We start from the raw sequence: 27,878 nt of genomic DNA on the forward strand, positions 1-27,878 counted from the left end.
GGCAGAAGAAGAAGAAGAAGAAGAAGAAGAAGAAGAAGAAGAAGAAGAAGAAGAAAAGAAGAAGAAGAAGACTACAGACCAAAATATATGCAAAAATTCTAAACAAAATACTAGCAAATCAAACTCAGCAGTATATTAAAAAGATTATATACCATAACCAAGTGGGATTTATCCCAGGAATGTAAGGATAGATCAATATACAAAACCCAATCAAACTAATATCCCATATTAATACAGTGCTGTAAAAATCCACATGATCGGGGCGCCTGGGTAGTTCAGTGGTTAAGTGTCTGCCTTCGGCTCAGGTCATGGTCCCAGGGTCCTGGGATCGGGCCCTGCATCGGGCTCCCTGCTCAGCGGGAAGCCTGCTTCTCCCTCTCACTCCCCCTGCTTGTGTTCCCTCTCTCGCTGTGTCTCTCTGTCAAATAAATAAATAAAATCTTAAAAAAAAAAAAAAAATCCACATGATCATCTCAGTTGATGGAAGAAAACCATTTGATAACATGCAAATCCTTTCATGATGAAAACTGTCAGTAAACTAGGAATAAATGAGAACCTTCTTTTTCTTTTTTTTTAAGTAGGGCTTGAACTCATGATCCTGAGATGAAGCCCTGAGCTGAGATCAAGTTTAAATGACACCCAGATTCCTCTAGGAATAGAAGAGAACCTTCTTAACCTGATAACAGGCATCTGTGAAAAAACCCACAGCTAAAATCAAACTTAATAAAGACTGAAGCTTTCCCACTAAATTCAGGAACAAGACAAGGATATCTGATCTCACCACTTCTTTTTTTTTTTTTAAAGATTTTATTTATTTGTTAGACAGAGAGAGGGAACCCAAGCAAGGGGGAGTGGGAGAGGGAGAAGCAGGCTTCCCATGGAGCAGAGAGCCCAATATGGGACTCGATCCCAGGACCCTGGGACCATAACCGGAGCCGAAGGCAGTTGCTTAACAACTGAGCCACCCAGGCGCCCTGATCTCACCACTTCTATTTAACATTATATTGAAAGTTCTAGCCAGAGCCGTTAAGCCAAGGGGGGATGGGGCAGAAAAGAATAAAAAGCGTTCAAATTGGAAGGGAAAAAGTAAGACTATCTCAATTCACAAATGACATGATCTTATATATATATAATCCTAATGAATACATACACATACACACAACTATTACAGCAAATAAACTAATTCAACAAAGTTGTAAAACACAAAATCAGCATACTAAAATCAATTGTATAACTGTATACGAGTAATAAACAATCCAGAAATGAAATTGAGAAAACTGTTCCATTTACAATGGTATCAGAAAGAATAAAAATTGTTGAGGAATAAATTTAACCAAGGAAGAGCAAAAATCGAACTCTGAGATCTATAAAACATGATGAAAGAGGGGTGCATCGCTGGCTCATTGGTATAGCATGCAACTCTTGATCTTAGGGTTATGAGTTCAAGTCCCATGTTTGGTGTAGAGATTACTTAAAAATAAAATCTGAAAACAAACAAACAAACAAACAAAAAACAAAACACATGATGAATGGGGCATCTGGGTGGCTTAGTTGGTTAAGCATCTGACTTCAGTCAGGTCATGATCCCAGGGTCCTGGGATGGGGCCCCACTTCAGGCTCCATGCTCAGCAGGGAGTCTGCTTCTCTCTCTCCCTCTCTCTCTCTGCCCCTCCAACTGCTTGTGCTCTCTCTCTCTCAAATAAATAAATAAAATATATTTTAAAAAATAAAAATAATTTAAAAAAATTTTAAATGATGGAAGAAATTTAAAAGAATTAAATAAATGGAAAAACATCCCATATTCATGAAATGGATAGTTAGTATTGTTAGGATGACAATACTCCCCAAATTGGTCTACAAATTCAATGAAATCCCTATCAAAATTCCAACCTCTGGGGCACCTAGCTGGCTCAGTTGGAACAGCATGCAACTCTTGATCTCAGGGTTGTGAATTCAAGCCCCATGTTGGGTGTAGAGATTATTTTAAACAAACAAACTTTTTAAAAATTTTAAAAAAATTTTTTAAAAGATTTTATTTATTTATTTGACAGAAAGAGACACAGTTAGAGAGGGAACACAAGCAAGGGGAGTGAGAGAGGGAGAAGCAGGCTCCCCGTGGAGCAGGGAGCCCGAAGTGGTGCTCAATCCCAGGACCCTGGGATCATGACCTGAGCTGAAGGCAGACACTTAATGACTGAGCCACCCGGGTGCCCCCAAACAAAGAAACTTTAAAAAAAAATCCCAACCACGCTGTAATAGTTGTGTGTATGTGTATGTATTCATTAGGATTATATATATATAAGATCATGTCATTTGTGAATTGAGATAGTCATTTGTGCAGAACTGGTCAAACTGATCCTAAAATTCATATAGAATTGCAAGATACCCTGAAAAAGCCAAAACAATCTTGAAAAAGAAGGACAAAGTTAGAAGACTCACACTTCTCAAAACTTTCTACAAAGCTACAGTAATTAAAAGAGTATAGTACTGATACAAGGACAGACACATAGATCAATAAAATAGAATTTGGAGTCCAGAAATAAACCTATTTATATATAGTCAACTGATTTTTGACAAAGATGCTGAGACTATTCAGTGGGAGGGAATAGACTTTCAACAAATGATTTTAAGACAATTGGATATCCACATACAAAAGAATGAAGTTGGACTCAACTCACATCATATAAAAAGTTAATTTATTTTTTCCAGTAAAATGGGTTTATTTGGGAATAGCAGAGAATTGCAATCCAGAATAAACAAACAATGGCAAAAACCACAGGCAAGTCTTTACAAAAATTAATTTAAAATGATTCAATCATGGGGTGCCTGGGTGGTTCAGTCAGTTAAAACATCCAACTCTTTTTTTTTCTTTAAGATTTTTTATTTATTTATTTGACAGAGAGAGAGCGCACAAGTTAGGCAGAACAGCAGGCAGAGGGAGAGGGAGAAGCAGGTTCCCAGCTGAGCAAGGAGCCCGATACGGGGCTCGTTCCCCAGGACCCTGGGATCATGACCTGAGCTGAAGGTAGTTGCTTAGCCAACTGAGCCACCCAGGCACCCCAAAACATCTGACTCTTAATTTGGGCTTAGGTCATGATCTCAGGGTTCGGAAATGGAGCCATGCATTAGGATCTGTGCTGGGTGTGGAGCCTGCTTAAGATTCTCTCTCTTCCGGGCGCCTGGGTGGCTCAGTCGTTAAGCGTCTGCCTTCGGCTCAGGTCATGATCTCAGGGTCCTGGGATCGAGCCTCACATTGGGCTCCCTGCTCGGCGGGAAGCCTGCTTCTCCCTCTCCCACTCCCCCTGCTTGTGTTCCCTCTCTCGCTGTGTCTCTCTCTGTCAAGGAAATAAATAAAATCTTAAAAAAAAAAAGATTCTCTCTCTTCCTCTCCCTCTGCCCCTCCCCCCACCCTCTAAAAAAAATCAATCAGGGCTATCCAGCTGGCTCAATGTGTAGAGCATGTGACTTTTGATTTCAGGGTCATGAGTTCAAGTCCCATATTGGGCATAGAGATTACTTAAATAATAATAATAATAATAATCACCTAAATGTAAAACCAAAACTATAAAAGTTTTAGAATGAAACATAGGGTAAATCATCATGACCTTGCATTTGGCAATTGATTCTTAGGTATGACACCAAAACCATCAGTGTATGGGAGCAAAATTTGCCACCCCAAATGTGTCTCTTTGGCATATGGGTTATTCTAGGCTGATTATTATTTTTTTAAGTTTTATTTATTTATTTAGTAAGAGAGAGAGATGGGATGCTTGGGCAGCTCAGTCAGTTAAGAGTCTGCCTTGGGCTCAGGTCATGATCCCAGGGTCCTGAGATAGAGTCCCACATTGGGTTCCTTGCTCAGTAGAGAGCCTGCTTCTCCCTCTGCCTGCCACTCCCCCTGCTTGTGCTCTTTCTCTCTCCCTCTCTCTCTGACAAATAAATAAAATTAAAAAAAAAAAAAATCTTAAAAATAAATAAATAATATATATAGAGAGAGACTCTCAGACTCCCCACTGAGCACAGAGCCAGACAGGGGGCTTTATCCTACGACCCTGAGATCACAACCTGAGCTGAAACCAAGAGTTGGACACTTATTTTTTTTTTTTTAAAGATTTTATTTATTTATTTGACAGAGAGATAGACAGAAGAGCACAAGCAGAGGGAGTGGCAGAGGGAGAGGGAGAAGCAGGCTCTGCACTGAGCAGGGAACCCGATGCGGGACTCGATCCCAGGACCCTGAGATCATGACCTGAGCCGAAGGCAGATGCTTAACCATCTGAGCCACCCAGGCGCCCGAGTTGGACACTTATTGACCACACCATCAAGGTGCCCCTAGGCTGATTTTTTTTTTTTTAAGATTTTATTTATATATTTGACATAGAGATAGAGAGTACAAGTCAGCAGAGAGGCAGACAGAGGGAGAGGGAGAAGCAGGCTCTCCGCTGAGCAGGGAGCCCGATGTGGGACTCGATCCCAGGACCCTGGGATCATGACCTGAGCCAAAGGCAACCGCTTAACCGACTTAGCCACCCAGGCGCCCTAGGCTGATTATTTTTAAGAAACATAAGACTCAAGGAGTTTTTCTTTTTTTGCCTCCCTTCAACTGCCTAAAAGAATGTAGATAGAGGACCTGTTCCAGGAAGGGAGGTATCACCATAGATAATGACATTATTTTTTTTTTTAAGATTTTATTTATTTTTTGACAGAGAGAGAGAGACAGCGAGAGAGGGAACACAAGCAGTGGGAGGGGGAGAGGGAGAAGCAGGCTTCCTGTGGAGCGGGGAGCCTGATACTGGGCTCGATCCCAGGACCCTGGGATCCGAAGGCAGACGCTTAACGACTGACCAACCCAGGTGCCCCACATTATTATTATTTTTTAAAGAATTTATTTTAACTAATCTCTATACCTCATGTGGGGCTACAACCCTGAGATCAAGGGTCTCATGATCTACCAACTCAGCAAACCAGGTATCCCTTTTACTATTATTATTAATTTAATTTTTTTTTTTTTTTAAGATTTTATTTGAGAAAGAGAGAGTGTGTGAGCACCAGCAGAGGATGGGCAGAGGGAGAAGCAGAGTCCCCTCTGAGCAAGGAGCCCGATGTGGGGCTCAATCCCAGGACCCTGGGATCATGACCTGAGCAGAAGACAGATGCTTAACTGACTGAGCCACCCAGGATCTCCTATTATTTTCTTTAGTTATCTCTATGCCGAATGTGGGGCTTGAATTCATGACCCCAAGATCAAGCGGTGCATGTTCCACCGATTAAGCCAGCCAGGCACCCCCATGGATAACTATAGTTTAATATGAACTAGGTATGTTAGACAGGGAGGAACCTAAAAAGGCCTTTTTGATCTCTATGTCCCATTGTTTCTGAATGGCCCAGCAAACATTTATTTACCAAATATTTACTCTTTCTATTCTTCCTATGAATTACCTTCCTTCCCTTTCAAGCCCCTGACCCTTACCTCCTTCTGCATAGTCCAGAATGACATATATACCTCATTTTGGTTTACTATTTTATTTTATTTTTTTAAGATTTTATTTATTTGCGAGAGAGAGAGTGAGAGACAGAGAGCATGAGAGGGAGGAGGGTCAGAGGGAGAAGCAGACTCCCTGCTGAGCAGGGAGCCCGATGTGGGACTCGATCCCAGGACTCCAGGATCATGACCTGAGCCGAAGGCAGTCGCCTAACCAACTGAGCCACTCAGGCGCCCTTGGTTTACTATTTTAGGAATCTCTCATGTTTATATGGATGTCCCACATGTATGTAATTAAATTCAATTTGACTCTTCTTCTGTTAATCTGTCTGATTTTATTTTTTTTTAAGATTTTATTTATTTGACAGAGAGAGACACAGTGAGAGAGGGAACACAAGCAGGGGGAGTGGGAGAGGGAGAAGCAGGCTTCCCGCTGAGGAGGGAGCCCGACGTGGGGCTCGATCCCAGGACCTCGGGACCATGATGTGAGCCGAAGGTAGACGCTTAACGACTGAGCCACCCACGCGCCCCTGTCTCATCTTAGTTTAATTCTTAGATCAGCAAGAATAATCTTAAAGCGTAGCAAAACAGTTTTCCTCCCAAACAAAAATAACAAAAGAAAAAAATAGATAAGTTCAACTTCAAAAAAAAGCAGTGTTTTGTGCATGAAATGACAATATTAATAAAGTGGAAAGATCATCCACAGAATGGGAGAAAATATCTGCAAATAATATCTCTGATAAAGATTTAGTATGTAGTTGGGATGCCTGGGTGGCTCAGTTGGTTAAGCGTCTGCCTTTGGCTCAGGTCTTGATCCCAGGGTCCTGGGATCGAGTCCCGCATCGGGCTCCTTGCTCAACCGGGAACCTGCTTCTCCTTCTCCCTCTGCCTGCCACTGCCCCTGCTTGTGTGCGTGCACTCGCTCTCTCAATCTCTCTCTCTGGCAAATAAATAAAATCTTAAAAAAAAAAAAAAAAATTAGTATGTAGATCTAGAGCTCTTTAGACTCCGTCAAAAAGACAACCAAATTTAAAATTGGGCAAAGGTAGGGGCACCTGGGTGGCTCAGTCAGTTAAGCATCTACCTTTGGGTCAGGTCATGATCCAGGGGTCCTGGGATTGAGCCCAGAGTTGGGCTCCCTGCTCAATGGGGAGTCTGTTCCTCCCTCTTTGTCTCCCTCCCTGTGCTGGTTTACTCTCTCTCTCTCAAATAAATAAACATTTTAAAAAATAAAATTGGGCAAAGGTAATGGTTGCACAACACTGTAAATGTACTTAATGCTGCTGTATTTTACACTTCTACAAATGGTTAAAATGATAAATTTTATGTTACATATTTTTTATTGCCCACAGGAAAAAAATCACTAAGGTCGGGGAGGGGGAAACCAAAGGACATGAATAGACATTTCTGCTCAGAAGATATACAAATGGTCAGAAAAGGAAACTTTGTGTCATTAGGGATACTAATCAAATCCAGTTCACTAACAGGGATAGGTATAACAACGACTTTTTTTGTTTTAAAAGATTTATTTATTTTAGAGAGAGGGAGAGAGAGCACATGTGCATGTGCAAAAGGGGGGGAGGGTAGAGGGAGAGAATTTCAAGCAGACTCCGGGCTGAGCAGGAAGCCTTTTGGGGCCTGACCTCTCCACCTGTGAGATTGTGATCTGAGGCAAAACCAAGAGTTGGACACTTAATGGACTGAGCCACCCAGGTGCTCCTATAACAACTTTTTATTTTTTTTAAGATTTTATTTATTTGTCAGAGAGAGACAGCGAGGGAGAAGCTGACTCCCTGCTGAGCAAGAATCCAATGCGGGACTTGATCCCAGGACCCCAGGATTATGACCCGAGCCACCCAGGCGTCCAACTTTTTATAAAAAGAAAGAGTTGAGGAGGATGTGGTGCATTGCGTGTGGTAATTAAATTAGTGTAGCCACTGTGAAAAAAGGTTGGCAATTTCTCAAAATTTAAGTATGGAACCAGAATTCCACTCCTGTGCATATACCTAAGAGAATTGAAAAAAGAGTTCAAAAAAACCCGTATGTGAATATTCACAGCAGCATTATTCATAACATCCCTATGTGAAGACAACCTAAGTGATCAACTTAGGACAAATGGATAAATAAATTGGTTTTATCCATTTAAAGGATTAGTTTTAGCCATAAAATGGAATGAAGTGCTGATACTTGCTTCATGAACCTTGGAAACAATAGTTAAGTTAAAGAAGCTGTACAGGACACTTTCAGGCAAACAGGCTTGAGCAATGGAGTATAAAAGGCCCACATGACCACCTGACTGAATACAGAGGGGCCCATCCCCGGATCCACCTCAAAATAGCCAGCCATAGGTCCTAACTGGCCAACGGCTTACTTAACTAGTCACAGTGACCAAAAAAGGGAGAATGCCGCAGGTGGCCATATTCCTCTTCCCCCTTTAAATACAGCCTCCATCCACTGCCTCCTTGCAGATACCCTTTCCGCTGTCCTGCCGGTGGCTCCCTTGCGGTGTATTCAGTCAACTTTTATCTCCTTTGCTCTGCCTCAGGTGGATCCTTTCAGCACCTGCGCTACTGGCTTCCACCCGAAGGGGTCGCTCCAAAAATTTGGGGGCTGATCAGATCCAGACACCTCATTTAGACACCACGGAAGCCAGACACAAAAGACCATATATTATATAATTCTATTACTATGAAGTATCTAGGACATTCAAATCCATAGAGACAAAGCCGATTAGTGGCTGTAAAGGGATGGCGGGAGCAGGGATTAAGGAGTGCTTAATGGGCAGGGGTTTCTTCTAAGGGTTGAGGTGGTGATGGTTGCAGAACCTTATGACTATATAAAGGCCATTGGAAAAAATAAAAAAAAGGTCACTGAATTGTACAAAATATTTAAAACAGTGAATTATGTGGTAAGTGAATTTCATCTCAATTTTTAAAAAACTTAGGAAGATGGTACAGGATATATCCATTCTTCCAAATACTTGAACTAGAAAAAAACACAGAAAAGGCGAAAAAGCACAAAATGGCGGCGGGCTGATCGGATCACGTGACCGCCAATTCTTCCCTGCCCACCCTCAGAAAAGTCTTTTCTTCAGAGCTGGCGCAGAGACACAGGCGGCTCATTGTTATGGGAAGCCCAGGTACCTCTTCTCAGGCGCGCTCTAGCTCTAGCTGCGTAGTGAGAGCGGTGAGCGTATTGAAGGCGAGCTGCGGGGCGCGCACGTAGAACGTAAACCCGTAAGCGCCGTTCCTCGCAGAGATGCGGAGGAGGGGAGAGGCGTGGAGGAAGAGGGGGAAGTTGGCGCATGCGCCTAACGCTGACGGGTTTGAAATGGCCTCGGTGTTAGCCGGGACCCGATTCAGGTGAAGGTCTGGTCCTCGCGGTTGGAGCAGCGGGCGGCGGAGCCGGGGTCCTAACGTCCTATCGAATCCGCGGAAGGGCCGGGAGCGACCGTTTTGGTAGCACGGCGTCCGTAGGCCGGCGACGGTGGGGCTCTCGTGGGACTGGGGCGGGAGGGACATGGTCCCTTTTGTGCGGGTCGGAGCAGGCCCCGCGCGGCAGCCCCTCCCCCACCGCCTCGTTTTTTCGACCTTCCTCCCCCCACCTCGATTCTTCAGGTACCCCCAGCACCCCTCAGCCTCGGCTTGGCGGGTCTGGAGGGACTGCCGAGCGCCATCCGTCACTCTGGAGCCGCTGAGCTTTAGCTTCCCGGCCTCTGGCCCAGGGCGTCGGGTGGCTGGCGGCGGCGCGGGTTTTGGGGGATAGAGGCTCTCTGCCCAACCTGGGGGATAAGGGGACCAGGGCTTTCAATAGTCCTCTCTTGGCACTTCGCCCAGTCTCGTGAGACGGAGGATTCCGCCTTCTCTGGTCTGCGTCCCGCGAGGAGCTGGGGCTGGAGGAAGATGGATGGCAGAGCTCTGGCCGCTCCGAGTCGCGGGGAGAAGGAGGGGGTGCGCGGGCTGAGATCTTGGCCTTTTCTGGCTTGATTTTGGGGGGAGGGGTCTTAGCGATGGTTCTTTAGGGGGCATCCGTTATTTCAACCGTCTTTCCCCTCGAGGGAGGGGGGAGAGAGAAGAGGAGCCCCTTGGCCCTTCCCAACCCGAGAAAGTAAGATGTTCGTTATTTAAATGATAGTCTTAAATACCTTTATTCAGTTCTTGTCCCAATTTCCGTTATTGGTTCCACCACTTTCAGCCCCCAATTGATTGCTAAAAGAAACACGCAGGCTCTATTTTCTTTGAACCTGAAGCTGTGTACTTATTGTTAAGAATTGGGTAGATAACAGCACATGGTTTTCTGTTTAAATGTGACAGTTTGTAGTCACGGAAAGAAGTGCCTTTCTTGTGAGTCTGCCCCTAATGTCATAGGTCGAAATTGGGTGCTTTTGGTGAGCTACTTGATGTAGAATGTTTTGCTGCATGTCGGACGTTCATATATACCTTGTTATTTATACTAGGATTTACGAAGATGTCCTTGACAAACATTTCTGTAATAATACTTTTATGACATTTATAGTTTGAACTTTAAAATGTGGATTCTTTTTCTTAATAGATCGCTGCTGTAGAAGACAAACAAGTGAAGGTTTTTTCCCTCTTTCATCATGGCTCAGTTTGGAGGACAGAAGAATCCGCCATGGGCTACTCAGTTTACAGCCACTGCGGTATCTCAGCCAGGTCAGGCCACTGAACACACGTACTGTAAACTTGGGGGTTGGGGGGAGGACATGTTATAACTATATGAATTAGGCTATCTGTGATATTGTAAAATGTTTCTAAATGACGTTTCTTTTATTTGTGAAGCTTTTAAAAATTCATGGATCAACTAGCAAAAAATCTGTTTTACACAGCAGTTTGGATAGGTACATATAGTTTTTCAAACATTAAATTGATTAACTTTTATTTGATTTAATTAGGTTAGCAGCCACTCATTGATTAGAGGTTATCTCATTTGGCATGTTAAGGTGAAGTATGCACATGCTATAATTAAGAATAAATGTATTAAAATTTTATAATGAAAATTATATATGACTGGTTTTCAGTTGTTGGAGTTTAAAGTGGAAAACCCAATTCTAAAGAATTTATCAAACAAAGGAAAAAGATAAATAGATATAAAAGAGCAAATGGATATTTACATTTTCAAAATAAGGTCAACAGATGATGTCATTGAAAATCTTTCAGTAAGCTTCTTCCCTTTGCTTCTTAGGAAGAATTTTTTTTTTTTTTTACCATTTGACTTAAGGTTTGAATCTTAAATAAGTTTCCCAAGGATTCTACAGAATGAATTTGAGTTTCTTTTCTGGGTACCCAGAAAAATTGCAGCTTTTTCTGTTAATTTGAGTATACTTTTTGTTTATGACATCTCTAATACTGGTTCTTTACTGCCTTTTACTTAAAATACCTACTTTAGTAATTCAAGGTCAGTTACAGAGACCCTATGATCTTCTGACTTGGGTGTTCTACAATTTGATGGACATGATTATCTTGTTATGTAGGGGACTTTTGTCTTTAAAGAAAGGGATACTTCGGAGTTTTTATTTTAGTTACTCTTCATTTGGGGGGGTTAAATGATCAGTTCTGCAGGCAACTGAAGAGATTATGAAATAATAGTTATAGATTGTATTTAATTCAGATCCAGGTACTTTTTTTTTTTAAGATTTTATTTATTTGAGAGAGAGCTAAGGAGCATGAGTGGGGGGCGGGGCAGAGGGAGAGGGAGAAGCAGACCTCCCCCTAAGGGAGCCCAATGTGGGACTCGATCCCAGGGTCCCGGGATCATGACCTGAGCCGAAGGCAGACACTCAACTGGCTGAGCCACCCAGGTGCCCAGATCCAGGTACTTCTTCATGTTAAATAATGGGGACTCTGGTGTTGACTTAGTTTTGATGAAATGGGAATTATCAGCAGTTACCATGTGTCCAGAAGCAAGTGCTATGGACTTGTATTTTGGTAAACTAAACATGTTTTACCTGGCTTTTTCTACATATAATTTGTTTTATTTATTTATAAACAAGGTCAGGAACATAATTTATGAATGATGTTTTGTTTTTATAAGGATTTTATTTATTTGACAGATTGAGAGAGCAGGAGCAAGAAGGAGAGGGAGAAGCAGGCTTCCCACTGAGCAGGGAGCCTGATGTGGGGCTCGATCCCAGGACCCTGGGATCATGACCTGAGCCGAAGGCAGATGCTTAACCGACTGAGCCACCGAGGTGCCCCTATAATTTGTTTTAAATTGGTATCTGTATTGTTCCCAGTTAAATAGCTCTTCAGGTGGAAGTCTATTGTCTGTAGCTCTTAACATTTGTATTTTGGGGCACCTCGGTGGCTCAGTTGCTCGGGCGACTGTCTTCGGCTCAGGTCATGATCTCAGGGTCCTGGGATCAAGCCCTGTGTAGGGCTCTCTGCTCAGCAGGGAGCCTGCTTCTCCCTCTCCTCCCCACTCATGCTTTCTCTCACTATCTCTGTCTTTCTCTCAGATAGATAAAATCTTTTAAAAAAAATTTGTATTGTAATTACTTAAATTCATGTTATACTTTTTTTGTTTTTATTTTAAGACTGAACAAAGAAGACCGCAAACGTTCATATAAATTCTCAAACACAAAATCAGTAGTAAATATAGATCTCCCTTTCCATATTTGGCAGTAGAGTCCAAATATAAATAATGGGATTTGTGTAAACAACTTTTATTTTTGCTGTAGGAAATTAATTACGGGTTTTCTTAGAACTTGTTGTTAATCAGAGTTTTTCAAAATCAAATTTTATTGACGCATCATGACTTCAGTAAGTAGGCCTAGGGTTTTGATAGCATCTCTCTACTCTTAGCTTTCCTGTAAAAATCCTGGAGTAGGTTATAAATGGAACTCTCTAGTGATACTGTTTTTATTAAAATGTTTATTTTCCAGGTGATATATTTCAGGCTGCTTCCTGAAAGCTTGCTCTTTTCTTACCTTCCTCTTAAAGCCTTATTTGTGATTAATCATCTCATCTTAGTATAACTGATTTTCAGAGCCACACAAATTTTTGTAAAAGTTAAATTTTCAATCCTGAGGCAATTAAAATACGTTTTATTTACATCTCATCTAAATGGAGAACTGTTTTTATTTATTTATTTTTTTTAACTTTTAAGTAATCTCCACACCCAACATGGGACTTGAACTCACAACCCTGAGATAAGGAATCACATGCTCCACTGGTTGAGCCAGCTAGGTGCCCCTAAATGGAGAACATTCTAGCAAATTATAGTGCTTCAAGTGTTCTCCTGGCAGCTTCAAATATAATTTGAGAAAAAATTTCAGCCAAGGACATAAAAGGACTTAATCAGCAATAGGGAAGGTGCCAGTTTTTTACTCTACTAAAAAAAAAAATGCACCCTTTGAAATAGTCCAGACATAGTAGTATCAGAAGCTACTGTCAAATCAAATGATCATGGAACAGAAAAAGGTTAACTGAGTAATTCAACTTGAATTAAATATTTTGATCTCTGTGCCTATATTTCAGACTCATTTTCTCTTGAGAGCAGTATGAAAATTACTACTCTTTTTGTATATAACATAACATTTTATTTTTTTCAGTTAAAGTCTTTGGTATTCCATTTTCTTTCTTTCTTTTTTTTTTTTTTTTTTTTAAAGATTTTATTTATTTGACAGAGCGAGAGCAGGAACACAAGCAGGGGAAGTGGGAGAGGGAGAAGCAGGCTTCTCGCGAGCAGGGAGCCCGATGCAGGACTCGATCCTAGGACACTGGGATCATGACCTGAGCTGAAGGCAGACGCTTAACGACTGAGCCACCCAGGCGCCCCACTATTCCATTTTCTAGCAAGGATATTTTGCATTTGTACTAACCTTGAAAGTTCTCAGCTAACAGTGATAGAAAATTTCACTGCATTCACACAGATGACTGATTTAAAATAATATAAAGCGGCACCTGGCTGGCTCAGAAGAGCAAGGGACTCCGGATCTCAGAGTCATGAGTTTGAGCCCCATGTTAGGTGTAGAGAGTACTTAAATAAATAAACCTAAAAAAATAAGTAATATTAAAAACTTCAGTAAAAGCATGCATGCTAGCAGTATATTGCTGAAATCTGATGTAAAATTAAAGATCAGTATTTGGATTGTTTCTGATTAATTTTGAATTCCTGAGTGTCATCTATCATCTTTAGTTTTCCTTTAACCCCCATATTCAGTCATATATCAAATCTTGCTTTTTTCTCCTTTGAAAATGCCTCAGGTATGCTCTATTTTACATTTAGGTCCTAGGCACTTCACATTTGAATAACTGTCATAGCCGCTTTCTCTTGCTCACAGCTCATATGCCAAAGTCTCTCACCTAACTTTCAGGTCCTTCCTTGTCTTTGCCAAACTTAATCCATAGTGCTTATCGTAGATCCTTAAGTCAGGAAGCTCTTTTTCCCATCTCTCATGTGGTAGTGTTACTCTTTATTATCCTTTATTTAGTTCTTTTTTTTTTTTTTTAAGATTTATTTATTAGAGAGTGAGCGAGCGCGTAGGAGCTGAGGGAGAGGGAGAAGCAGACTCCCCGCTGAGCAGGGAGCCCAATGAGGGGCTCGATCCCAGGACCCCGGGATCATGACCTGAGCCGAAGGCAGATGCTTAACTGACTGAGCCAACCAGGCGCCCCTCTGTTATTTAGTTCTAATTTCTTTTATTTGCTTTCCTCTCATATATACTGGATATGCTGCATCTTACTTCTCTCTCAGCTCCAATATATTTGTCAGCTGTGATACTACTAAAGCATAATTTCTTTTTTTTTTTTTTCTCCAAGTAGGCTCCTCCCTACAAGGGGCTCAAACTCATAACCCTGAGATCAAGAGTCACATGCTCTACCGACTAAGCCAGCCAGGCACCCCTCCTAATTTCTATCTAAATCAAAGACTTTTTCAAAGCTGGATGGGAGCTGACCTAGATTCTGTCTCAACAACTTTCTCTATCAGATAAGGAATTTGAGGCCCAGAAAGGTGATGAAATTTGTTTAGGTTTTACAGATGGTCACAGGAGAGTTAATGTTAGAACATCAGAATTGTGGTTCATTGTATCTTCCATTATTTTTACTCGTCTACAAAAAATATCTTCAAGGATTTTTCCATCTCCTAGCTGAAGTGCTGTGATATGTATTCAGTGACAGTCATATTTGTTTCTAGAACTTTTAGGTTTGAAAGTTTAACAGTTTCCTGTGTATAAAGAGACATTGAGAGAGATAGCTGGTGAATCACTGATTGAATCTTTATGAGATTTCTTTTTTTTTTTTTTTAAAGATTTTATATATATATTTATGGGGTTCCTGGAGGGTTAAGTCGGTTAGTCATATGCCTTTGACTCAGGTCATGGTCCCGGGTCCTGGAATTAGGCCCCATGTTGGGCTCCCTTTCGGGAAGTTTGCTCCTCCCTTTCCCTTTGCTCCTCCCCCTGCTTGTGTGTGCACGCACGTGCTCTCTCCCCCTCCCACTCTCTCTCGCTCACTTTCTCAGATAAATAAAATCTTTAAAAAAATAAAAGTATTTATTTATTTGAGAGAGTGTGCACGTGAGCAGATGGAGAGAGACAAGCAGAGTCCTTGCTGAGCACTGAGCCCAACCTGGGGCTTGATCCCATGACCCTGAGATCATGATCTGAGCCAAAATCAAGAGTTGGACGCTTAACTGACAGAACCACCGAGGCACCCCATGAGATATTTTTTAAAATTTATTTTTATTTTTGGGACGCCTGGGTGGCTCAGTTGGTTAAGCGACTGCCTTCGGCTCAGGTCATGATCCCGTGGTCCTTTGATGGAGTCCTACATCAGGCTTCCCCTGCTCTGTGGGGAGTCTGCTTCTTCTTCTCCCTCTGTCTGCCACTCCCCCTGCTTGTGCTCTCTCTGTCAAATGAATAAAATCTTTTTTAAAAATAAAAAATAAATAAAATTTATTTTTATTTTATGTACTCGAACTCACGAACCCAAGATCAAGAGTTGCATGCTCCACTCCTTAGCCAGCCAGGTGCCCCACTGATTGAAACATTAACTCTTAGATTAATTATAATAGTTTGTAGATTTGACTCAAAATACTTGCATTTTTAATCTGTATGTAACCATAGTAATACTGAAGTGTGGGGAATGATTTAGCATATTTTCACCTATTTTCTCATCTATTTCTTTTGACCATTTATAGAATGACTGCATTCTGGCCATAGAGAAACATGAACTACTTTAGGAGTTAAAACTATAGTTATAATGTGCTTTCCAACAGGTGACTGAAGCTAATACCAATACAGTTGTTTTAACTATGACTCCCATTTTTCCTGCCTCTTCATTCTGGCCCAATTATCATCTTTTAAAACCATAATCTCTTGAGCTTGAAAACAAGCTCAGATTGCTAAATTCCAAAATTCATGGTCTTTTTCAAACAAATAATAGCTGATATACTATGTATACTTAACTTTATTAGTTATCCTTTAATGGACTTGAATGTTTACAACTCATTTGGTAGGAAAGGATTGCTACTGGTATTGGTTTAACCCCGTTTAAACACTGTGTGTGCTATGTAATAGCGAATAGTCTCTAACACATTTTTCTGAGAGTAAAAAAATACACATAAAATCTTTTTTTTTTTTTTAATATTTTATTGATTTATTTGACGAGAGAGAGAGCAAGAGAGGGGACACAAGCAGGGGGAGTGGGAGAGGGAGAAGCAGGCTTCCCGCTGAGCAGGGAGCCGGATGCGGGGCTCGATCCCAGGACCCTAGGATCATGACCTGAGCCGAAGGCAGACGCTTAACGACTGAGCCACCCAGGTGCCCCACACATAAAATCTTTTAAGGCTCGCTGTTAATATATACTTTTTCCCCTCATCCTCTGAGTATGCCTTACTTGTGCTCTTATCCAGTGACAGCTGCATTAACATCAAACTACAGAGGCCCCTGGGTGGTTCAGTTAAGTGCCTGTCTAAGCACCTGCCTTCAGCTCAGGTCATGATCCCAGGGTCTTAGGGTCGAGCCCCCGCATTGGGTTCCCTGCTTAGTGGGTGGAGAGCCTCCTTCCCCTCTGCCGCTCCCCCTGCTTGTGTTCTCTCTCTTTCTCTCTCTGTCTCAAATAATTAAAATCTAAAAAAACAAAACAAAACTATCTTTTCTTTTTTTTCTCCCTATCCTAACTTGAGCATGCAACTTTGATGTTCTGAACTTTATTATTTCAGGATGACTCATCTTAGTAAAGATAGAGCACCAAGGTTTAAAGGTATAGGATTTTTTTTTTTTTAAGATTTTTTTTTATTTATTTGACAGAGAGAGACACAGTGAGAGAGGGAACACAAGCAGAGGGGGTGGGAGAAGGAGAGGCAGGCCTCCCACAAGCAGGGAGCCCGATGTGGGGCTCGATCCCAGGACCCCGGGATCATGACCCGAGCCAAAGGCAGACGCTCAATGACTGAGCCACCCAGGTGCCCCAAAGGTATAGGATTTTTAAATTTAACAGTGAGTTTGATAAAATTAAGGGACAACAGAAAAGGGACAGGCTTCTCTCTTGTGTTTTAATGGTGTGTTCATTGGTATTCAGTAGAAACTGCTAGTATGGGGCTGCCTGAGTGGCTCAGTCGGTTAAGCATCTGCCTTTGGCTCAGGTCATGATCCCAGCGTCCTGGGATCGAGCCCCGCATCAGGCTCCCTGCTCAGCGGGAAGCCTGCTTCTCCCTCTCCCACTCCCCCCTGCTTGTGTTCCCTCCCTCACAGTCTCTCTCTCTGTCGATTAAATAAATAAATAAAATCTTTAAAAAAAAAAACTGCTAGTATGTCATAACACGAGTGTACATTTTAGAAAATGATAAAATTTACATTTGTCCTTAAAGGTTTAAGAAAACTTAGCCCTTAAGTTTACTTGTTTGCCTGGTAGCCTGTGGTCATCTAGGGCTCATTTCATAGGTTTGTCTATGGAAGTATTGATACACAGTGATAAGCATATCTTTTTCTAAAGGGTCACAAGACCTTCAGCAATCAAATTGAATTAGGTATAGGTAAATGAACAGACTGTTCTATTGTGGATAATTGGAAAAGATCTCCAGCTGACAAGTATTTGGCCACTTAGGTGGAGAGAAAGATTAAATCAGGGATTGATACCTCTGTAATACGCAGGTTATAGAATTGTCTTGCAGAATATTGATTATAATTCACAAGAGTGGAGAATGCTACTTAAAAATACCCAAGGGTAGTTTCTCAGATAACCACAAAAAAGGAGTATTAATAATGAAATATACTTTATGGAGAGTAAAGTCTAAAATATGAATGATTTTAAAAAGAGCTATATTGCAGATATATAAAACATGCACAGTGATTTCACAAAATTTGAATTAACTAGATAATGGTGTGACACAACTAGTAGAATGTAAATTTCCTTCCCATAAATTTCTAGCGGTTGAACCCTTGAAGAACAGGGGTTTGAACCGTGTGACTTTGATGCAGATTTTTTTGGGGGGGGATAAGTACTGTCCTGTAATTGTATTTTCCTTATGATTTTCTTTTCTCTAGCTTATTTTATTGAAAGAATACAGTATATAGGAACTCCTGGGTGGCTCAGTTGGTTAAGTGTCGACTCTTGATCTCAACTCAGGTCTTGATCTCAGGGTCGTAAGTTCAAGCACTTTTTTGGGCCCCACGCTGGGCATGGAGCCTACTTAAAAAAAATACGTTACGTAGTACATATAACATACAAAATATGTTAACTCTTCCTGTTGCTGGTAAGGCTTCCACTCAACAGTTGGCTGTTAGTAGTATTTTGTTTATAGTTTGTTTTTAAAGATTTTATTTATGGGGGGGGTGTAAGCTCATGCGTGGGGGCGGGGAGGGAGAGGGACAAGCAGACTCCGTGCTAAGGGCAGAGCCTTAAGTGGGGCTCTATCTTACAACCCTGAGATCATGACCTGAGCCGAAACCAAGAGTCAGACACTTAACTGACTGAGCCACCCAGAGGTGCCTAGAGAAACTTTATTTTCCCTTCTAAATCCAAAGGCTAGTTTTAAAAATTGAATACCACTTAGTCTGATTCACAAACATTAATATTTAATTTCATTTTCAAAGTCCAAGAATGAAAACTTACAGTTCAACACTGAGTAAGCCACATGTTTAGGTAATATTTCTTAAAAATTAGTTCTTTGGTTTTTTGTTTTGTTTTGTTTTTCTTAAAAAGTCTTAAAATATGGTACAGCACCTAAATTTTCAGTGGCATATATAGGCTATTAACACATGTTCTGAAATCTGGTAGTTTACATCAATGCTGAGGTCTTTTGTTTCTGTCGTTTTTTTTTTTTTTTTAGATTTTATTTATTTGTTTGACAGACAGCGAGAGAGGGAACACAAGCAGGGGAAGTGGGAGAGGGAGAAGCAGGCTCCCCGCTGAGCCGGATGTGGGGCTCTATCCCAGGACATGGGGCGCAATCCCAGGACGCTGGGATCATGACATGAGCTGAAGGCAGACGCTTAACTGACTGAGCCACCCAGGCACCCCTGTTTTTGTTTTTTTTTAAATTTATTTATTTAAGTAACCTCCACACACCCAATGTGGGGCTCGAACTCAGGATGCCAAGATCAAGAGTCACATGCTCCTTCAACAGAGCCAGTCAGTCACCCCCTGAATTAACTTTTAATAAAAAAAGAACACTGAGTTTTATACTTTTTCTATGCTACTGTAGTTTTCCTACTACTCATTTTAGTGTTTCACTTTATACTGTTTATACAGTTTTCTTCCAAAGTCTTTGAATGGCAATCCTACGATGCAAAATTTGGGAAGAAATGATAATTAGAAAACATATAAATGACAAACTTTATGACTAAGTGTTGATCCAGTCACTAACTGCTAATACATGTGAATGGAATGGCTTTTTTGTTTTTGGTTTTTTTTTTTTTTTTTTAGTAAGCTCTACACTCAACGTGGGGCTTGAACTCATGTCCCTGAGGTCAAGAGTTGCATGCTCTACTGACTAAGCCAGCCAGGCACCCTGTATTCTTTTTTTTTTTTTCCAGATTTTATTTCAGAGAGAGAGAGACAGCAGCACAGGGAGGGGCAAGAGAAGGGAGAGGGAGAGAAAATCTTGAGCAGACTCTGTGCTGAGCAGTGGGCTCAATCCCACAACCTGAGCCGAAGTCAAGAGTCGGACGCTCTGCTGATTGAGCCACCTAGACGTCCCTGCCCCTGTATTTTTTTTTTTTTTTAAAGATTTTATTTATTTATTTGAGAGAGAGAATGAGAGAGAGAGCACATGAGAGGGGGAGGGTTAGAGGGAGAAGCAGACTCCCCGCTGAGCAGGGAGCCCGATGCGGGACTTGATCCCTGGACTCCAGGATCATGACCTGAGCCTAAGGCAGTCGCTTAACCAACTGAGCCACCCAGGCGCCCCCCTGCCCCTGTATTTTTAATCATCAAGACATCAGTATGGTCTTAAAGCCTTGTGTCTGTGTATGCTTCCCTGTGTGTGAATGGCTTACATAGATGTAACATTGTATGGTGTCCTAGAAAAAGAATGCCGTCAACAAATCAACTAATTGGTACTTCCTTTCATTAGGAATATTTTATTCCAAGGCAGTAGGCCATTGGTAGTTCATTTTGGGGGATTCAAAAGTTATATATGGATTTTCCAAATGTGCGTGGAGGTCAAGCACCTTTAAGTCCCATATTGTTAGGGGTAACCGTAATTTTTTTGTAGTTTCTAATTCATCACACTGTTAACGGTAGAAGAGAGATGTGTCTGTCATCCTACCTACTAGGCTGCTGTGTGATGCCAGGATTCAGAACACCTAAAAAAGTAATAGGAAAAAATAGATTTTCTGGGATATTGGCTCTGAGCTGTTCTGCTGTGGCAACTTCCAGGGTTCTGAAATTGGTACCAACAGAATGAAACAGAGCAGATCTGAGGTCAGAGCCCCGGCTTGGTGAAGGAGCTGGGTATGATATTTGAATCACGGATGCTACTTTGTCAAATGTGTATAACATGCCAATCTTAGAATTTAAAGCACTAATTTTTCCTATGGTCTTTATCTTGTGTTCAGTGAGTATTTTGCTTCTGTTGTCCTAGAACAGTGGTTCTTAACCTTTTTTGGGTCTGTAATTCTCTTGAAAACTGATTAAAGCTTTGGACTTTCTCGTCTGTAATTTTGCATACAATAAGGTTAATAGGATCCACTGATTAGAACCTGTGTCCTAGATTTCAGTACCTTTTCCTTTATTGTCATTGTAGTTAACCTCATTTTGAACTTATGCTGGTGTTGAGATATTCTCCACTTCTATTTAAATTACTTTTTAAATTCATTTAGTTAGTCCTGGTTTCTTCTCTCTTCCCATCTGTGATATTGACTTTCCTTAAAAACAAGAAAATATTAATGTGGTAAGGACTTAGGCCATTTAGAAATTTTTTGCCCACCTTACACTCTTCCTTTTCTCCCTCCTCCTTTTTCAATTTTTAAAAACCAGTATTTTTTGCAGGGAGTAATTTGTAATTTATAAGAACTACAAACATACTTTCTGGGATTTTTGTTTGTTTTTGCTTTACTTTGTTGTTGGTTTGTTTTATTTTTAAGTAAAATTAGTCTGAGCTTTAAACAACTGATTTGAACCTCACACTTCTGAAGATTTTCTGGGATAGTCTAGACTAGGTGCTTTGGTTAGTTCATTAACGTTCTCTGTTCTGTTCTTGTAAAGCAAAATACTGTTCTTTCTATAAGGTTGTTAACTAATAATTAAAGAGCAGCATTTTTTTAGGTTATTTTCAGATACAAGCAAGATGCTTTGGAAAAGGGGGTGTTCCATGTGTAAATATTGCTTTTATGGCAATCTTTTGAGATTCAGAATGCTGAGTTGGCATATTAAGGGTTCTGAGAAATCTTTTTCTCGGAAATTTAAGTCATTATGTAATTTTATCTCATTGCCCCATATAGTGGTGCACTAAAATTAAAAACTTTTTGTGCTTTTAAACAATATGCATAATTCACTGTTTCCTAAACTTCTTTTTTAAAGTAAGCTCTGTGCCCATTGTAGGTCTTAAACTCAGGGGTTTAAGATCAAGAGTTGCATGCTCTACCAGCTGAGCCAGCCAGGTGCCCCTGTTTCCTTAGCTTTTTGAACCTTGGGCCCTTTTTTTTGTTTTCTGACTTTAATGTCCTGGGGAGCTAGTCATTGTTCCAGGAGATACAATTTTGGGAATGGTAGTGCTGCATTGCAGTTTTTATTTTTATTTTTTAATTTGACTTATTTGTTTTTTAAAGATTTTATTTATTCATTTGCAAGAGAGACAGAGAGGCACAGAAAACATAAGTAGGGGGAGGGGCAGAGGGAGAGGGAGAAGCAGGTTCCCTGTTGAGCTGGGAGCCTGACATGGGGCTCCATCCCAGGACCTGGAGATATGACCTGAGCTGAAGGCAGACACTTAACTGACTGAGCCACCCAGGCGCCCCATACACTGCAGTTTTTAGTTGATTGCTTTTTGCATTCATTGGAATTGCATGAAAACATCAAGTAAAATCTTTCTCATGTTCTCTTGAGCTCTTAGCCTTGTTTAAGCATACATTCAACATTAAGTACCTAAATCTATCGTATTTTGAGTCCTCTCCCAATTTAGTTTAATCAAATTATAATTTTAAGTCACTATGGTTAATTTTATCTCATTGTCCCATATAGTAGTGCACTAAAATTAAAAACTTTTTGTGCTTTTAAACACAAAAGTTGGGGTGCCTGGGTTCAGTTAAGCGTCTGCCTTTGGCTTAAGTCATGATCTCCGGGTCCTGGGATCTAGCCCTACATCAGGCTTCCTGCTCATTGGGGAGTCTGTTTCTCCCTCTCCCTCTACCCATCCCCCTCCACTTGCTCGTGCTCTGTCTCTCACTTTCTCTCTCACAGAAGTAAATAAAATCTTAAAAAAAAAAATAAACACAAAAGTTGCTTTGGTCTGTTTCCTAGTTTTTATTTTTATTTATTTAAGATTTTATTTATTTATTTGACAGAAAGAGAGAGAGGCAGCCAGAGAGGGAACACAAGCAGGGGGGAGTGGGAGAGGGAGAAGCAGGCTTCCCGCCAAGCAGGGAGCCCGATGTGGGGCTCGATCCCAGGATGCTGGGATTATGACCTGAGCCGAAGGCAGATGCTTAATGACTGAGCCACCCAGGCGCCCCTGTTTCCTAGTTTTTATTTTATTTTATTCATTTTATTTTATTTTTTTAAAGATTTATTTGACAGAGATAGCGAGAGAAGGAACACAAGCAGGGGGAGGGAGAGGGAGAAGCAGGCTTCCCGCAGCGCAGGGAGCCCGATGTGGGGCTGGAGCCCGATGTGGGGCTCGATCCCAGGATCCTGGGAACATGACCTGAGCCGAAGGCAGACGCTTAACGACTGAGCCACCCAGGCGCCCCTGTTTCCTAGTTTTTAAATTAATGCAAAGTAGGTATATGAAAAGTTTGTCCAATGGAAAGTTTTAGGGTGGATCACTTGCAGCAGCACTGTCTTCAATATATGATTCTCATCTACTTGGAGATAAAACAGTAAATTCTAGATAAATAAAATAAGACAGTTTATTTTCTGCTCTTTTTCCTAAAAATACTTCTTGAGAGTACTTTAGCCTCTTGGTCTAGGTAAGGTTGTAGTTTAATTTTATAGAATAATGTTTTCTTATATCTATTACGACATGAAAATTTAGTATAAAGCCACTGGGATCTGGGGAGGCACTTGAATCAATTAAATTTAATAAGCATTACTGGAATTTTGCTTTAGGTTTTTACAAAACAATGGCAGAACATAATTCATTAAGCACTTACGGAAAATTCCTAGAAAGGATCCAAATAATGCTTTTTTTTTTTCTTTTCCTTTTTAATCTCATTTTAGCTGCATTGGGTGTTCAACAGCCATCACTCCTTGGAGCATCTCCTACCATTTATACCCAGCAAACTGCATTAGCAGCAGCAGGCCTTACCACACAAACCCCAGCCAACTACCAGTTAACTCAGACTGCAGCTTTGCAGCAACAAGCTGCAGCTGCAGCAGCTGCATTGCAACAGGTGAGTCTTTATTGGGTTTCAGTCTGTGACATATTAAACGGTCATATCTGAGTAGCCAGATAATTCTTAAAGAATTAATAATTGTGGGTTTTGTTTTGTTTTGTTTGAGATTTATTTATTTGAGAGAGAGAGCCCATGTGTGTGCATGCACACACATGCACAGGGTGGAGGGGCAGAGAGAGAGGGCGAATCCCAAGCAGACCCCGCGCTGAGCATGGAGCCTGAGATGGGGCTGGATCCCAGGACCCTGAGATCATGAACTGAGCTGAAACCAAGAGTCAGACACTTAACTGACTATGCCCCCCAGGCACCCCAATAATTGTGTATTTTTATTATGCTTATTGTTTTTTGAGGTAATAAAAATTACATATGCCTAAGACATACAGAACACTACATTTGTATGGTCAAAATTCTTAAAATGGGCAGTTCTTATACCTTAATTATTTTGATAAAATTCAGTTCTTAATGAATCCCAGAGTATAAAGAATCACCAGTTTGCTTATTTTTGGTGAAGTTCAGTTGTTCCATAAAATTTCTTTGTAGTGTGATTTTGTTTATGTATTTGTATGTATGTATATCGCTTCTTGAGAATGAATAAAACTGACTTCGTATTTTTTTTCATAAATCTTTTTTTTTCCAGCAATATTCACAACCTCAGCAGGCCTTGTATAGTGTGCAACAACAGGTTAGTTTATATTTTCCATGTTAAAAACTGATAGAAAAAAAAAATAACTTGTCCCAGATTCAGTTTATATAGATTTTATTTCCTATCAGCTACATTAATATGTGATTTGAATTCTTTGGTGGTAGGCTAAATGAGGTAGGCAAAAAAGGAATGTCTCCAAGGGCGAGGAAGATAGAGGTCCTGAAAATCCAAATCCTCGATTAGCAGCCAGTCTTTGTCACATGCTTTTTTTTTTTTTTTTAAAGATTTATTCATTTATTTATTTGAGAGAGAGCATGGGGGGGGGGGGACAGAGTTGGAGGGAGAAGCAGACTCCCCACTGAGCAGGGAGCCTGACACTAGGCCGGATCTCAGGACCCCAGGATCAGGACCAGAGCCGAAGGCATATGTTTAACTGACTGAGCCACCCAGGCGCCCCTGTCACATTTCTGGGGAGGCATGCAGAGGATGATTTGGAAAGAATCACTGTACTACTGAATCTTTGACCCAGTTCTTTTGTGTGGAACATCTAGCCCTACTGTGCTGTACTAGACCACATGTGAAAATGAAAAGATCCTTTTTCCCATTTGAAGCCTTAACCCTAGATAGACCATTGGCTTTGAGCCTTTATTTTTTATTTTAATTTTTTTCTTTTCGTAGAGCGAGAGCGTGCACGGGGGTGGGAGAAGCAGAGGGCGAGGGAGAAAGAATCTTAAGCAGGCTCCATGTCCAGCATGGAACCCGATGTGGGACTCAGTCTCACAACCTTGAGATCATGACCGGGGCCAAAATCAAGAGTTAGATGCTTAACTGACTGAACCACCCAGGCCGCCCCTACTTGAATTTTTTTAATCTTTTAAGTTTTTTTTAAATGTAAGCTCTATGCCCAGCATGGAGCGTGAACTCATGACTATTGACATCAGGAGTCGCATGCTCTACCGAATGACCCAGCCAGGCACCCCATGAACCTTTATTTTTTATCTTTATGTTTTTTAAGATTTTATTTATTAGAGCGGTGGGAGGGGCAGAGGGAGAAGGAGAAACAGATTCCCCGCTGAGCAGGGAGCCCAACATGGGGCTCCATCCCAGGACCCCGAGATCATGACCTGAGCCGAAGACAGATGCTCAACCGACTGAGCCACCCAGGTGCCCATTGTTTTATTTTTCTTGAGATTCTACTTATGAGTGGAATTACACAGTATTTGTCTTTCTCAGTCTGACATATTTCTCTTAGCATAGTACCCTCTAGGTCCATCTGTGTTGTCTCAAATGGCACAAGCTCATCCTTTTTATGGTTGTGTAATACTCCGTTGCAGGTGTGTGCGTGTGTATACCCACCAGGTTTTCCTTATCCATTTATCTGTTGATGGACAGTTATGTTGCTTCCATATCTTGGCTGTTGTAAATAATGCTGCAGTAAACATAGGGATACATACATCGTTTCAAATTAGCATTTTTTATTTTTGGGTAAATATCCGATAGTAGAATTATTAGATTATATGGTATTTCTATTTTTTATTTTATGAGGAACCTCCATACTGTTTTCCACGTGGCTGTACCAATTTATATTCCACCAAAAGTACATGAAGGTTTTTTTTCTCCACATCCTCGTCAGCGCTTGTTTCTTGTGTTTTTGATTTTAGCTGTTTTGACAGGTGTGAGATGATACCTCATTGTGGTTTTGATTTGCATTTCCCTGATGATGACTGATACTGAGCATCTTTTCATGTTTCTCTTCTCAATATGTTTTGTTTTGAACAGTGTTCATTTCCTCTACCCATTCTTTAATTGGATTGTTTGATTCTTGGTGTAAGATTTTGTGTGTTCTTTATATATTTTGTGTATTAACCCCTTATTGAATATATCGTTTAGAGTGCCAATGATTTTTTCTTTCCAATGATATTTCTGTAGCATGGTGACCAACATGTCAATAATAGAAATTTTCCCATCTAAGGACTTAAGGTTTTTGTGTGTGTGTGTGTGTGTGTTTTTTGTTTTGGTTTTTTTGGGTGTTATTCCTATGAAATAAGATAAAAGACAATTTCTTTATTGGATGTGTTAGTTTTTTTTGTTTTGTTTTGTTTTTAAAGATTTTATGTTTAGGGGCACCTGAGTGGCTCAGTCGGTTAAGCATCTGCCTTCGGCTCAGGTCATGATCCCAGGGTCCTGGGATCAAGTCCCGCATCGGGCTCTCTGCAGCGGGGAGCCTGCTTCTCCCTCTCCCTCTGCCTGCGCTCTCCCTACTTGTGGGCTCTCTCTCTCTCGCACGCTCTCTCTCTCTCAAATGAGTAAATAAAATCTTAAAAAAATAAAAGATACTATGTTTAGTAATCTGTACACCCAACGTGGGGCTCAAACTTAGAACACTGAGATCAGTAGTCGCATGCTCTACTGACTGAGCCAGCCAGGTGCCCCATTGAATAAGTTAGTTATACATCAGGTCTGTAATTAGAAATAGTTGCAGGAAATCTTACACCTATTGACTTCTGTTATTTTTCACCATATTTCTTAATTAGAGATGAAGTACCCATTTAATAGAAATTTTTCTTTATAAGAGCATCTGTGAAATAATTTTGATTGATCCTTTTCTTTTTTCTTCCCTGTTTTTGTTTTTTTCTATTTTCAGTTACAGCAACCTCAGCAGACCCTTTTAACACAGGTTAGTTTGCCATTAATTTATTTCTTTTGGATATCTGAATGAAGAATAGACCAAAATTTTATTCCTATTCTAGTATTTCTTTCAGGGTTTGAAGATGAATATTGGTTGGATTTATGTATTATTTTAAGAATATATGAAATAAAGATGGAATGCATGTTGTCGTTTTGTCTTTTATGGTTTTTGATTGCAGATCCAGCTGTGATCTAGGTTGAATAAATATGAGGTCTTTAAACTTATTTTTTTTAAAGATTTTATTCATTTATTTATTTGATAGAGAGGGAGGGAGAGGGGTAGAGGGAGAGAGAGAGAGAAGCAGTCTCTGCTGAGGAGGGAGCCCAATGCGGGGCCTGATCCCAGGACTCTGGGATCATGACCTGAGCCCGAAGGCAGACGCTTAACCAGCTGAGCCGCCCAGGTGTCCCTAGACTTGATTCTTATTTTAAACGTAATTCCTTTTTTTTTTTAAAGATTTTATTTATTTATTTGACAGAGACACAGCAAGAGAGGGAACACAAGCCAGGGGGAGTGGGAGAGGGAGAAGCAGGCTTCCTGCTGAGCAGAGAGCCTGATGCAGGGCTTGATCCCAGTACCCTGGGATCATGACCTGAGCCAAAGGCAGACGCTTAATGACTGAGCCATCCAGGCGCCCCTAAACTTAATTCTTAATGCATTTTCACTGTAGCTAATATTTTTAGGAATTTTGTTTTTAATGTGTTATATCATTTTTTTATGTTATTTTTTTTTTTTTTTTTAACCTGTTATATCATTTTAAGCTTGACCTTAGTAGGTAAGGGTATTGTATTACATTATCAGTTTAAGTTTTCAGCAGCATTAAAAATTTTTGAACTTCAAGAAATATATATTTATTTGAGAGAGAGAGAGCGTGCATGGTAAAGAATAGAGGGAGAGGGACAAACAGACTCTCTACTTAGTGCAGAGCCTGATGTGGGGCTTGACCCTGAAACCATGACCTGAGCCAAAACCAAGTCGGAGGCTTAACCAACCAGCCACCCAGGCTCCCCCGTTTTTAAACTTAACGATACGTAGTGCTCCTTTA

General features: G+C 40.8%; 1 protein-coding gene across 5 annotated transcripts in view; it reads left to right on the top strand.

Annotated features, from left to right (window-relative positions):
• Positions 1–27,878, top strand: part of CCAR1 (cell division cycle and apoptosis regulator 1) — a 102,735-nt gene that overhangs the window by 33,962 nt on the left and 40,895 nt on the right. Inside the window, exons 1-5 of one of the 5 annotated variants that reach the window (XM_032423535.1) lie at positions 8,741–8,968; positions 10,034–10,155; positions 23,326–23,498; positions 24,139–24,183; positions 26,789–26,821. In XM_032423535.1, the coding sequence (XP_032279426.1) occupies positions 10,083–10,155; positions 23,326–23,498; positions 24,139–24,183; positions 26,789–26,821 (324 nt within the window). In that variant the 5' untranslated portion in view covers positions 8,741–8,968; positions 10,034–10,082. Of the gene's footprint in view, positions 1–8,740; positions 8,969–10,033; positions 10,156–23,325; positions 23,499–24,138; positions 24,184–26,788; positions 26,822–27,878 lie in introns of those variants that run through there. The other 4 variants (XM_032423536.1, XM_032423537.1, XM_032423538.1 and 1 more) reach the window with 4 other exon arrangements.

Source organism: Phoca vitulina, unplaced genomic scaffold, assembly GCF_004348235.1.
Source record: "Phoca vitulina isolate PV1807 unplaced genomic scaffold, GSC_HSeal_1.0 scaffold29, whole genome shotgun sequence".
Taxonomy (NCBI): Eukaryota; Metazoa; Chordata; class Mammalia; order Carnivora; family Phocidae; genus Phoca; species Phoca vitulina.